The sequence below is a fragment of the Onychomys torridus genome, chromosome 7 (genome assembly GCF_903995425.1).
Source record: "Onychomys torridus chromosome 7, mOncTor1.1, whole genome shotgun sequence".
Taxonomy (NCBI): domain Eukaryota; kingdom Metazoa; phylum Chordata; class Mammalia; order Rodentia; family Cricetidae; genus Onychomys; species Onychomys torridus.
The window spans coordinates 52,729,457-52,741,673 of NC_050449.1; the positions used below are offsets into that span (position 1 = coordinate 52,729,457).

The 12,217-nt window shown below is 45.3% G+C and overlaps 1 protein-coding gene across 2 annotated transcripts in view; it reads left to right on the forward strand.

Annotated features, from left to right (window-relative positions):
* The window catches only part of Adpgk (ADP dependent glucokinase), a 28,623-nt gene extending 16,955 nt beyond the window's left edge, over positions 1-11,668 (forward strand). Inside the window, exons 4-7 of one of the 2 annotated variants that reach the window (XM_036192812.1) lie at positions 5,708-5,828; positions 8,503-8,699; positions 9,244-9,342; positions 10,188-11,668. In XM_036192812.1, the coding sequence (XP_036048705.1) occupies positions 5,708-5,828; positions 8,503-8,699; positions 9,244-9,342; positions 10,188-10,739 (969 nt within the window). In that variant the 3' untranslated portion in view covers positions 10,740-11,668. The remainder of the gene's footprint in view (positions 1-5,707; positions 5,829-8,502; positions 8,700-9,243; positions 9,343-10,187) is intronic. The other variant, XM_036192813.1, reaches the window with a different exon arrangement.
* Positions 11,669-12,217: the final 549 nt, after the last annotated feature.

Sequence of the window (12,217 nt, forward strand, 5' to 3'; positions counted from 1 at the left end):
GATGCATTACTTTTTTGTAAGTTCTTGGGTTGTGTTTACTAAAATTTTTTTCTTAAGATTTATTATGTACACGGTGTTCTGCCTGCATGTTTTGCCTGAATGCCAGAAGAGGGCACCAGATCTCATTATAGATGGTTGTGAGCCAGCATGTAGTTGCTGGGAATTGAACTCAGGGCTTCTGGAAGAGCAGCCATGCTCTTAACCTCTAAGCCATCTCTCCACCCCTCATTTACTAAAATTTTGTTTAAAATGTTCATGTCAGTTTCCATGGGGAGATAGTGATTTGTGTTTTTCTTATAATGTCTGATTTTGCTATGAGAATAATAATGGCATTGTGTAGTAGTATGAGTTGAGATAATTTCCTCCGCCTCAAGTTTTTTTTTTTTTTTTTTTTTTTTTAATTCCATGGTGGGGTAGGGTGCTGGGGGGGGGGGGGGTGCGTGTACACTCCATGCCACGATTCACTTCTGGAAGTCAGAAGATGAGTCCTCAGAGTTCCGTCTCTCCTTCCACCATATGGGTTCTGGGGATCAAATTAGGCTCTCAGGCTTGGCTGCAAGGATCATTATTGCTGAGCCATTTTGCCTACCCCACTTGAAAAGGATTTCTATGAGTTTTGGTATTTAGTATACCTTCCTAAATGTTTGTAGAATTCACCTGGGCCTAGGGTTTTCAACATGAGAAAGTTTCAATATGGGAAGTCTCTGATTTCTTAAGATGTGTCCTTTAATAACCCATTGGTGGACTAGAGGTATGTTGATTGATTCCTGAATACTTGAGGGTTTTCTGCATGTCTGTCTCTCACGAATGTGAGTTTTAATCCATTCTGTTGGCCCTCCTGGTGACAAACCCAGTAGGAAAAATCTTTCTCCATCCTGCTACTTATTGCTACTCTTGGGCAAGCTAGGTTTGTTTGTTTGTTTGTTTGTTTGTTTGTTTATTTATTTATTATGCAGGGTCCTTTAGTGAGTGGCCATTGCAAGAATGCAAAGGACTATGAAATGTTCTTTTCTGGGCTGTTCTGTCTCTAAGATCTTTGGAACAAGTAGAGATATCCATGCCCTCTGCTACTTCCTGTCTTTTTCTGTTTCCTCTTCAACCAAGCTTTGAACATTACCTACTGTTGACTCTGGTAATGATGCTCAATTCTTAAAGCTGCACTGAGCCAGCCAGAGTCACCACTGCCTGTTCTCCAGCCTTTGCTCAGTTAGTATGGTATAGGTATCTCTTTCCATCCTTATGCTTATAGCCTATTTGCATATTCATAATTAACGTGTGTTTCTTGTAGATAGTGTATAGTGGGACTTGCTTATTTATCCAGATCATAATCTCTACCTTTAGGTAGGTGTGATGGTATGAAGGAAGTGGCCCCCATAGGCTCATATATGCAAGTGCTTAGTCTCCAGCAAGTGGAACTGTTTGGGAAGAATTAGGAGGTGTGGCCTTGTTGGAACAATTGTGGTCTTGTTGGAGGAAGTGTGTCACTGGGACTCTGCTTTGAAGTTTCAAAAGCCCATCAGGCCCTGTCTCTCTGCCTGCAGCCTGCAGATAAGGATATAAAGCTCTCAGCTCTACATGCTCTAGCACTGTGCCTGTCTGCTTTCTGCCATGATGATGATGATGATGAACTAACTCTAAAACTGTAAGCAAGCCACCAGTTAAATACTTTATAAGAGTTGCCTTGGTCATGGTGTCTCTTCAAAGCAGTGGAACAGTGACTAAGACAGTGAGGTATTAAATTATCTGCATTTAATGTTGTTATTGGCATAGTGGGTTAGATTTAAATCTGACATCTTAACCATTTGTTTCTGTTTGTCCTACCTTTTAATCATTTATTTTACTTTTTTTCTGTATTCTGTCCTATTTAATTTTATCTTCTTTGACTTGTTGGTTATGATTTTTGGTTTTGATATTTCAGCGGTTGCTTTAAGGTTTATATTGAACAACCTTTTTTTTTTTTAATGTGTATGGATGCTTTGTTTGCATGTATGTCTGTACATCACATATGTGCAGTTCCTATGGAAGCCTTCCATTGAAAATATTTATCACATTATGTGAACCTTTCCCAGAGAAACGAACAAGTATCTTCACCCCAAATAGGGCTCCAACAGCAGACCAAAGTAAGGCATCCACTCAAATCTAGCTTACAGAATCAGTGAGTTTAATTAGTCTTACTTTTAAGGGTGTGGGTGAGGCATTATTTATAGGAACATGGAGCTGATACACCACTGAGGAAACACTCAGGTGAAACGCACGCACGCACGCATGCACATACACACACACATATCTCTCTCCTAGTAAACTGCCTCTTGGAGACAGGGAGAACAGACCTTGTGGGTTTGCAGCCTAGTGAGCCTCTCTTCCCCAATAAAGGCTTTAATAGGCTTAATGTTTGTATAGGTGATCACAGCTCCTGAAAGTCCAAGAGGACAATTCCAAGTGTCATCCCTGGAGAACAGCATTTCACAATCTATTACAGCCCTATGTTGTTAGAAACAATTAGGAAAAAAGGAAGAAAAAAAAAATGACAGGTTCCTGGAAAGGAGCTGAGACAAGATCCCTTCAGAAGACCTTTATAGGAGATGGGCTGGAAGTAGAGAGCAGCCACATTAGGAAAGATAGCTGTCATGTACAGGAGGAAGGGGCCTGAAAGAGCCTTCAGATCTCTTCCCAATGGGGATCTCTGACTTACAGCTTCTGGGGAGTGGCCAGAGTTCCAGACCCTGTGAGTTAGTCCAACCTAGAAGCCAGGCACTAAGTAAGACCACAGCCTTTCTTATAGTTGCAGGAGCTGGGGCTGGGCTTGCCTCTTCTGCTGAGACTTGAGTGTTCCATCAGTCTCAGGAGCAGCCTGGTAGTTCTCTGTTCTCCAGAGTAACTACATCTTAAAGTGCACACCCATGCTCTAACACACATGTCCTGTAAATTTAAAATGCTGAAATTTTCTTTGCCCTCTAATGCTGTTTTGTAGACTGCCAAAGGATTTTAAATACACTAGATTTTAGTAATTACCTCTTTTTAAAAAACAGGGTTTTTTACATTTTGTTTATTTATATTGTGTTTGTTTATTTGGAGATAGGGTCTCACTGTGTACCCCTGGCAGGTCTGAAACTCATTATGTAGAGCAGGCTTGCCTTGAACTCAAGAGATCCACCTGCTTCTGCCTCTGGAATGCTGAGATTAAAGTTGTGTACCACCATGCCCAGTTGATACATATTTTTATATATTCATTGTGTGTGGGTGTGAATGTGCTAAAGCATACATATGGATGCTATGGAGGTCGGGGACAAACTATGGAAGTCAGACTCAGGTCATCAGGCTGGGTGGCAAGTGCTTTTGTACCCACTGAGCCATCTCAGGATTTATTGTTACTGCCATACCTCTTTTACATGTGTTGTAAATCTTCCGCTATGCTGTCTGTGTCTTTAATCTTTATCTTTGAAGCAGCTAGGCCTCGAGAGTTAGTATTTCCGTTTCTCTTGTTCCTGACCCATGTTTCCACCTCCTCTTGTTGCTGTTCTGCCTGGAGGGCTTCCTTTTATTAATAACATTTCCTTTGATGCTGGTCTGCTAATGAATCATACATCCTTTCAGATTTTGAACATCTGGAAGCCTTTTCATGGTAAGATGTATTTCTAGGGCTCAACAGGTTCATTCATGCTTCATAAGGATCACTGTCCTTTACCTAACGTCCAAGTGCTTTGGAATCATCATTTCCTCTGTTGGACCTAGCTTTTGTTGTAGTGGGCATGTGGCTCTTACTATCTCAGAAGTAAAACTCCAGGTTACAATTGGAGGAAGGAAGTAAAGTGTCAGGACCAAGAATTTCCAGAACTGACAAGAGGCTCATGTCAAAGTGGTGGAGAGCAGGAAGGGAGATGCATTTACCCCAAGCCAAAGAGTCTGTGTACAAATAAAGAGCTTGCTTGCCAATGAAGATGGCTTTGAAGTATGTGAATAGGGGCATCAATCTGAACCACCCAAATTTGGGTGGTTTCTCCCCACCCCCACCCAAATCTTCATGTTTTGAGTCTGTTAGGCTGGCCGTGAGGGGTGTGGCAGAAACTGTGCACTGGACTGTGTGGTTTAGCTGAGCTAGGAAGGGATTCTAGAGGTAACAGCCAGAGGGAGTCCAGGTTCAGGGTGAAGAAAAAGAGTTTGGAAAATGGAGCATACCCGCTAAGCTTGAAAGGCTATGTGGTCATGTAACAGCTAAGGCTAGGGAGTGTGTGATCTCACAGGTTAAGTCACTGGTCATTGCAATCTGGTGAAAAAAAGTAGCCCTCTTTTCCTATACTGTGTAAAAATTCCAAACAACTATTTATTATCTGGCAGCTTTGAGCAAACACTCCATGTCTATCTGCCTACACAGAATACAAAGGAGTTTTAAAAAGACTTCTAGGAGCCGAGCAGTGGTGGTGTGTGCCTTTAATCCCAGCACTCAGGAGGCAGAGGCAGGTGGATCTCTGAGTTCGAGGCCAGCCTGGTCTACAGATCGAGTTCCAGGACAGGCTCTAGAGATACACAGAAAAACCCTATCTCAAAAAAAATAAAATAAAATAAACAAACAAACAAACTATTCGGAGCTTCACACAGTAATGCACTCTTGCGATCGGTGGGTGGGTGGGTGGGTGGGTGGATGGATGGATGGATGGATGGATGGATGGATGGATAAATAAAATGTCTATTTGCGGGGCTGGAGAGATGGCTCAGTGGTTAAGAGCACTGGCTATTCTTCCAGAGATCCTGAGTTCAATTCCCAGCAACCACATAGTGGCTCACAACCATCCGTACCTGCAGGCAGATATGCAGACAAAACACTGTATACATAATAAATAAATGAATATTAAAAAAATAAACTATTAGGAACTTCACACAATAATTCACTCTTGCCATAAATAAATAGATAGGCAGACAATTAGGAGCTTTGCACAGTAATGCACTCTTGCCATAAATAGACAGACAGACAGACAGACTATTAGGAGCTTCTCACAGTAATGCACTCTTGCCATTCCAGTAACCCAGGAAGGTAAGGCAAGCAAAGGGTGAGCTTGAGGCCAGACTGGACTACATAGCTAACCTATAACATCTCAGGAAAAGAAAGAAACACACCCACCTCACCCCTGAAAATATAGGGTTTGTGTATAAACTGTGTTAAAACAGAAATTTACTTTCTCAATTTTGGAGGCTCAAAGCTCCAAAATGAAGGTCTCATGGAGGTGTTAAGGGCCCTTTTGCTGACTTGTGGATGGCCTGCTGTGTTCCAGTTTAGCCTTGAGTGGGGGGCTTACAGATCTTTTTCTCCTACTTCCGTCTGACTAAGACCTTATTTAATCTTCATTCTCATCAAGGTCTGTCTCCAACATCCTCACATTGGTGTTAGGCCTTCAGTGTTTGGATTTGAGGAAGACACATTCATTCTGTAACTGAGTGTGAGCCACAGAAGTTGTATAGATACTGAATAACTAGGGCTTTGTCAATCTCCAGTTTCTAGGTACATTATGACCATACTCTTAGAGTCTTAAGCCCTGGCAATGGAGAATCCCTATGCTACAAACCTCTAAAGCAGGAGCTTTTGAAATTAAATTGGATTCTGCCTCCTAAATGAATAGAATTGGCTCACACACACCTTGCTGGTTACTGTTAGATTCTGCAGAACAGGAACTGATCTCCTGGAGACTGACTTGATGTTGCTCATTATCTCTAGGTTCTTCTTTGTGGTCCAATTGGTCCAAAGCTGCATGAACTTCTTGACGACAATGTGTTTGTTCCGCCAGAGTCCCTGCAGGAAGTGGATGAGTTCCACCTCATTTTAGAGTACCTGGCAGGTAAGGAAGGCAGGGGTGTGGGTGCTGATGGAAGGATGGAAGAGGACTGTGTAGTGCAGGGTGTGACTGTGTCGGAAGTCCTTGTCAATTAGCAGGCTCCTGTACCAGAGATTTCCAGCCCGTTGTCTAAGGAGCTGACGTTAGCCATTGTCTCCATGGAGAACGCTAAGAGTATTGAAGACAGTGCTCCCATCTGCAGACTGCATTGGTATGAACGGGAAAGAGGCTGCAGGAGAGATCTGTCTTGATTATAAGTAAGGATGTGCTCAGCACATGCTTGTAATAAAGTTTTCCTTTATTAACGAGAGCTAAGAAAGGCAGCAGATGGACTCCAGACCTTCCAGGCTGCTTGAGTTGGGGCTGGGCCTCTGGCAACTTTCATGGGAGCACTTCATTTTTTTCCTGGAGATGAAAAGTAGTGCTATTTCTGTTTCTTCCTGTTACGTAATATTCCAGTGTTTATGAATCCAAAGTAACCCATTCCAGTGGATTTTATGTTACAAGAATGAAGGTCTGATTCCTCAACAAATCTTCAACACCTGGACACAGTTGATTGTGTGTTTCCTGTTAGAGCTTTTCCTGTGCTCAAGAACTCTGTTTTCTGACTAGGCATCTGCATAGACTAATGGGTGTCCTAGAGCCTTACTTCTCTTCAGTGAGTCACTTCCAAGTCAAACAGGGACTTTCATCAAGAGTAATTAACTGTCATGTGGGGTACAAAATACATACTTCTTGACAAGTACCCCTTTCTCCAAGGATGCAGAAGGGACTGGGTGTTTCCAGTTCTCTCTGGTATATACTAGAAACAGCCAGGGACTTACAGAGGGCAGGTCTCAGCTTAAAAGTAAAATGTTTTAGTAGGAAATCGACATTTAATCATACCCAAGCTTTGAGTTGCTGAGTTCAGTTGTCCCAAATAGGACATAGATGTGACTTTTTCTCACTAAACACGGTGGCAAGGATGAACCTGGGAGTGGGTTTAAAGCTTGTGAGCCTCTTCAGAACCACTGCCTGGGGATTCTGGACAGCTGTGGTGTGGCCCTGCTCCTGCCATTTCTGTAGGCACCAGCCTGCCTGGGCACTTTGCAGTTCATTCCTCATGGTGACTTGGGAGTGGAGACTGTGTCAGGTCTGGCTCTTGGGTAGGAAGCCCACTCCGCTGTCTCGAAAGGAGTCTTTGTCCTTGGCTTGACAAGCCTCCCGTTTTTGCTCTCTCCAGTGCCTAGGGTTTCTTCTTGGTTAAGCTGCACCACCATAGGCTCCAGGTCGAGGCTGATGGCAGCAGCCCTTAGCAACCTTAACAGAAGCAGCTCCTGGCTTTTCTGTAGCCTAGATTGGTAAATTCCAAGAGCATCTGTCAACTTTATTTTTTCTTCTTCTCTCTCCCACCAGAGCACCCAAGAAAAGCTCACTTTCAGGTTTGGTCTGGGAATCAAGTGAGTCACTGCAGAGGTTTCCCTGAGTTGATAAATTGAGAGGAGAGGTCGCCTGTAGAGATGAATACAGAGTTTTGGGAGGAAAGGAGCATTAGCTGCTATGACAGGTTAAGCTCCATCAGTCCTGTGTCTGGTGGAAAACAGCAGCTCTCTACATTCTCTCCTGTCTTGCCTTGAAGAAGCTTGTTGACTTTTGCCTGGTCATTCCCTGAAGAACTCATTTGCTTTTGAAATCTGTGTGGCTCTTTTTTTCCCTTAGGCTAAGAGGGATGGTACTTCCTAGCAGTGTCCTATGTAGAGTATGTTGCTTTTACCATTGTGCAGTTTTGATTGCAGAAGTACTGGGTTTTTGTTTTGTTTTGTTTTGGGGGGTGTTTCTGTTGTTGTTGTTTAACCTCATGGTCATTTAGGTCATCTGTCTGCCTTCTGATTCCCTTGTTCTTTGCTAACTCATCTCTGTGGCTGTGCAGCAGAGGCATTGTGAGGCAGTGGGGATATGGTGAGGGAAGCACAGGCCTGCCCTCAGCTCAGTGGCCATAGGAGATGGATACCTGAGCAGGTCGGTGCAGAACTGTGCCAGGTCCTACAATAGGGCACATTAGTGACCCTGCCAAGGAAGTAACCGTGTCTTCATGGGGGTAGGGCAGGGAAGGATGCATTTAGGGAAGAAGTAGCACTTTAACTTGCCACTGAACAGTCACTGCTCTGAAGCAACTCTGCCGGAACAGCTAGATAGTCTTAGACCACAAGCTCAGAAACCTCCAGGGGGCAGCAGGAAGCGGTGCAGTCAGCTAGGCTCGGGCTTTCAGCCTATTTAGCTTCCAACTCAGTGAAAAGTGCTCAGGGTGTGGCCCTTGGGAGGGCAGCCTGGCCTATCTGTTGGGTGTGCTGGTGTGCTGTGTATGCTGGTATGTTCTGTGTGCTCGGATGGGGCAGTCATGTGCTCTGTAGTTGTGACCTGTGCTTGAGTTCAGAGCTATCTTGGAACTGAAGGGGAGCTGGTGACCTTTAAAGGCACAGGGCTCATCCTGTTTCTGTTTCTTTATTAGATTTGGATTTAGGTTTTGATTTGATTTGATTTTTTTAAATCTACTGCATTCCTGTCCTGGATGCAGCACTCTCTGACTTTACTCCGCTGTAAGGGTCTGCTCAGAGCCAAGGCTCCTGCAAGTGCCCTGCAGCTGGGAGACTGAAAGCCTCTTCCTTTTCTTCCCATTGTGTTGACTGGGATTTTCTAGGGGAGGAGTGGGGCCCGTTTAAAGCTCCCCATGCCAACCGGTTCATCTTCTCTCACGACCTCTCCAACGGGGCCATGAATATGCTGGAGGTGTTTGTGTCTAGCCTGGAGGAGTTCCAGCCTGACCTGGTGGTCCTCTCTGGATTGCACATGATGGAGGGACAAAGCAAGGAGCTCCAGAGGAAGAGACTCTTGGAGGTAATAGCTCTGTTACAGACTCACAGGTCTCAGCTGGTATTTTCTTTCAGGCTCCTGCCACCGAGCCTCTAGCTGATGCTGCCTTGTCTTAGGCTCTGCCCTGTCAAGGTAGTAGCAGGAGTAAGGCAACTGAAGACATCTTGCTGCGCCTCTCCATCCTGTGCTTAACTGAGTGTGGCTGCAAGCTGCAGGGTTTGTAGCTGTGTCCTGTGTTTCCTGTGCCATCTCACTTCACACCAGCTATGCTGGGCTTCACGTGGGTTTGTATACACTGGGGCCAACTGCTCAGTTTAGGTCCCAGGAATAGGAGCCAACATGAGCATATGGGTGTCCTCTGATTCTGTAGCCCTGGTTTCTCCCTACAGAGTAGAGTTTTTCTATTGGGAAGAGCAGCTATTGTCCACAGAGGAGGTGGGGACCCACGCTACTTACAGTTCATGAGAATGCAACGGGTATTTTGAGTCCGTCTGGTCTGCTCAGGGCCGCAGCTTGCCGTCTTCCCCCGCCTGACTTCTATGCTAATGGCACTGCTTGTCCTCTACAGGTTGTGACCTCCATCTCTGACATCCCCACTGGTGTTCCAATTCACCTAGAGCTGGCCAGTATGACCAACAGGGAGCTCATGAGCAGCATTGTGCATCAGGTAACCACATGGGCCATTCACAGGCTGCCTCTGGCCCTGGGGCCTCAAAAGGAAGTGCCTTTCTCCCATGAGACCAGATGTTTGGGCTCTGACAGAGTTACTAACTGACATGTGGGTGTTATGTCAAGTGTTGGGGGTTTTGTTTTTGTTTTGTTTTGCAAATTTCAGAGGAAAAACTGAAAACCCAACTCAGCTTCTTTCAATTAAACACAAACTTTAGGTGAACCTGACTCTCTAGTGCTAGATATCTTAGGTCACCTCCCTTTAGACAGCAGGGGTGATTTGGATAAGTCCCAGTGAGCCAGGCCTAAACACGGGCTTTTCATACCAGGGCTGGCATATCAGCTTGGCTACTCATTAGTTTTATGAGCTTAGATAATATATGAACCTACACCCAGAAAGTGTGGAAAGATATGGGGTGAGAGCTCCCTCAGCCAGCTCTTTTGAGTCCTCCCTGGGACCTGCCCTCAGGAATCTCGTCAGTTTCCTTTGTAGCTCCAGTGTTATTTTATGCATGGGTAAGACAACATGGAAGTATATGAGGCAGGATGCCTGCTGAAACCCATGAGCCCTCAGAGGCGAAGGCACAGGGAAGAGCCTCCAGTGTGTGTTCTGCCCTTTTCACAGTGACACATAACAAGACTAGGGCTGGAGGGTGTTGAGGCAACTCTGCAGTTTCCCAAGTGGTCATGAAGATGGAGACAGAGATTTAATATGTGAACTGGTTTCAGAGATAGGGGCTGTGGTAAGAAGAAAGATGCCTGCCTGACGTTTAGTCATTGGCTGTCCTAATTCAGGAGGAGCTAGGTTGTATCCACCAAAAGACCTGTCATTATTTTTGTTAGCAGGTCTTTCCCGCAGTGACTTCTCTTGGGCTGAATGAACAGGAGCTGCTGTTTCTCAGCCAGTCAGCATCTGGACCTCATGCTTCTCTCTCCTCCTGGGACGGTGTTCCTGATGTGGGCATGGTCAGTGACATTCTCTTCTGGATCTTGAAAGAACATGGGAGGAGTAAAAGCAGATCCTCAGATCTCACCAGGATCCATTTTCACACGCTGGTCTACCACATCCTGGCAACCGTGGATGGACACTGGGCCAACCAGCTTGCAGCTGTAGCTGCGGGAGCGCGTGTGGCTGGGACGCAAGCCTGTGCCACTGAAACCATAGATGCCAGCCGAGTATCTCTAAGGGCACCACAAGAGTTCATGACATCCCATTCGGAGTCAGGCTCCAGAATTGTATTAAACCCAAATAAGCCAGTGGTGGCGTGGCACAGGGAGGGAATAACCTTCCACTTCACACCCGTGTTGGTGTGCAAAGACCCCATTCGAACTGTGGGCCTTGGCGACGCCATTTCAGCTGAAGGCCTCGTCTATTCAGAAGCACACCCTTATTAGGAAGGCTGCAGGCAGTTTGTGTGAGGAATGAAAATCACCCATCTTAAGAATTCCAGGAAGAACATAGCTTGGAAGATAGGCTGTGGGTGTCACAACAGTTCCTAGATCTAATTGGAAGACAGCCAAAGAAATCACAGCAGATTAAACTGTACAGATGCATTCCAGCCTATTGGCAATTACATAAAAACACTTCAGGTTTAATTGAAACTTAGTTATGTACTAATGAGACTGGATTTTTGTTATTTTGTGTTGTGTTACAAAGGTTAAAACCTCCATTCCTGAGTCCCCAGTTGATGTACCACCAACTGTTACAGGACACTTAACTCTGGAGAGCTCGTCCAGCCAGAGAGCACTTCCCTCCTCCCCCGCTAGGGAAGGGCTGTCCCTCCCCACAAGCCTGCTCATAAAGCCTGGCGAAGGCAGTTGTGACAGCTTACACTCCTGGGCAGAATCAAGTAGTCCACTCAGTGTTACAGTGACAATATTTGATGTGCATACCTTCTCAGCCTCCTGCTCTCAAGACATAGGTCAGAGCCACAAGAAAGGACAAAACAGTCCTATGCTTTATGGCCACAGACTGGAGATGCTTGGTGAGCCCTGAGCCTCCTGACCACTCTAAACTTGCTCGGAAGGACCATGCCTTCCTGCCCCAGCTCCACAGACAGGGGCTGGCTGGGCTCAGCCTCATCCCTCAGCCCTGGAAGAGCTCCAGCAGAACCCTGGTACTCGTTCCTCCTGAGCCTTGAAGAGATCTGCTTTACAACTGGAATGTGCTTCTGTGTAGAACACGTTTTGTGTTTGCTTTGACTCCACCATTAAAGAGTTTGACCTCATAAGAGCCCCAAGATCATGAATAAATGTGTCATGTTGTATAGTTTTTAATCAAGATTTCTGTGTGCTTTTAAAATATTAAAAGAATTTACACTTCAGGGATCCTAAGTCTAATCGATTTTATTCTCACCTCACTCTGGATGGATCTAGTGACTTGCATGTCACTTGGCTGCTAAGGCGTTCCTTTGTTCCCTGCTATTGGGTTAGGCAGTTCTCAAGCTGAGCCCTAGCAGTAGGCTTGTCAGGCTTAAAGTCTCAGAAGCTACTGCTGTGGAGCAACCTTGAAGCTAAGCAAAAGGAAGCATAGCATGTCAAAGAGCCAAAAGCTTTCCAGTCCAAAGTGCAAGGTGTGTGTGGGACCGGAAGCAGGTCTGCCCAGGACAGGCCATGCACGCCAGCCCCTGCAGCTAGCTTCTCCTGGAATCGCAAACCTCCCCTTTCTGCTATGGGTAAGAGGGAAAGTCTTATTCTTTTTTAGAGAAAACTGAAGCCTACACAATTATGAATCTTGAAATTGAAAGCAAACATCTCATTAAGGATATTGGTGGCTGCAGCTTAATCCTCTGCCTCCAAGGAAGCTTAGTTAATATTAGTTTTCTGGGAGACAGAAACAAGCTCTTTGGGTTTGAGGCCAGCCTGGTCTACAG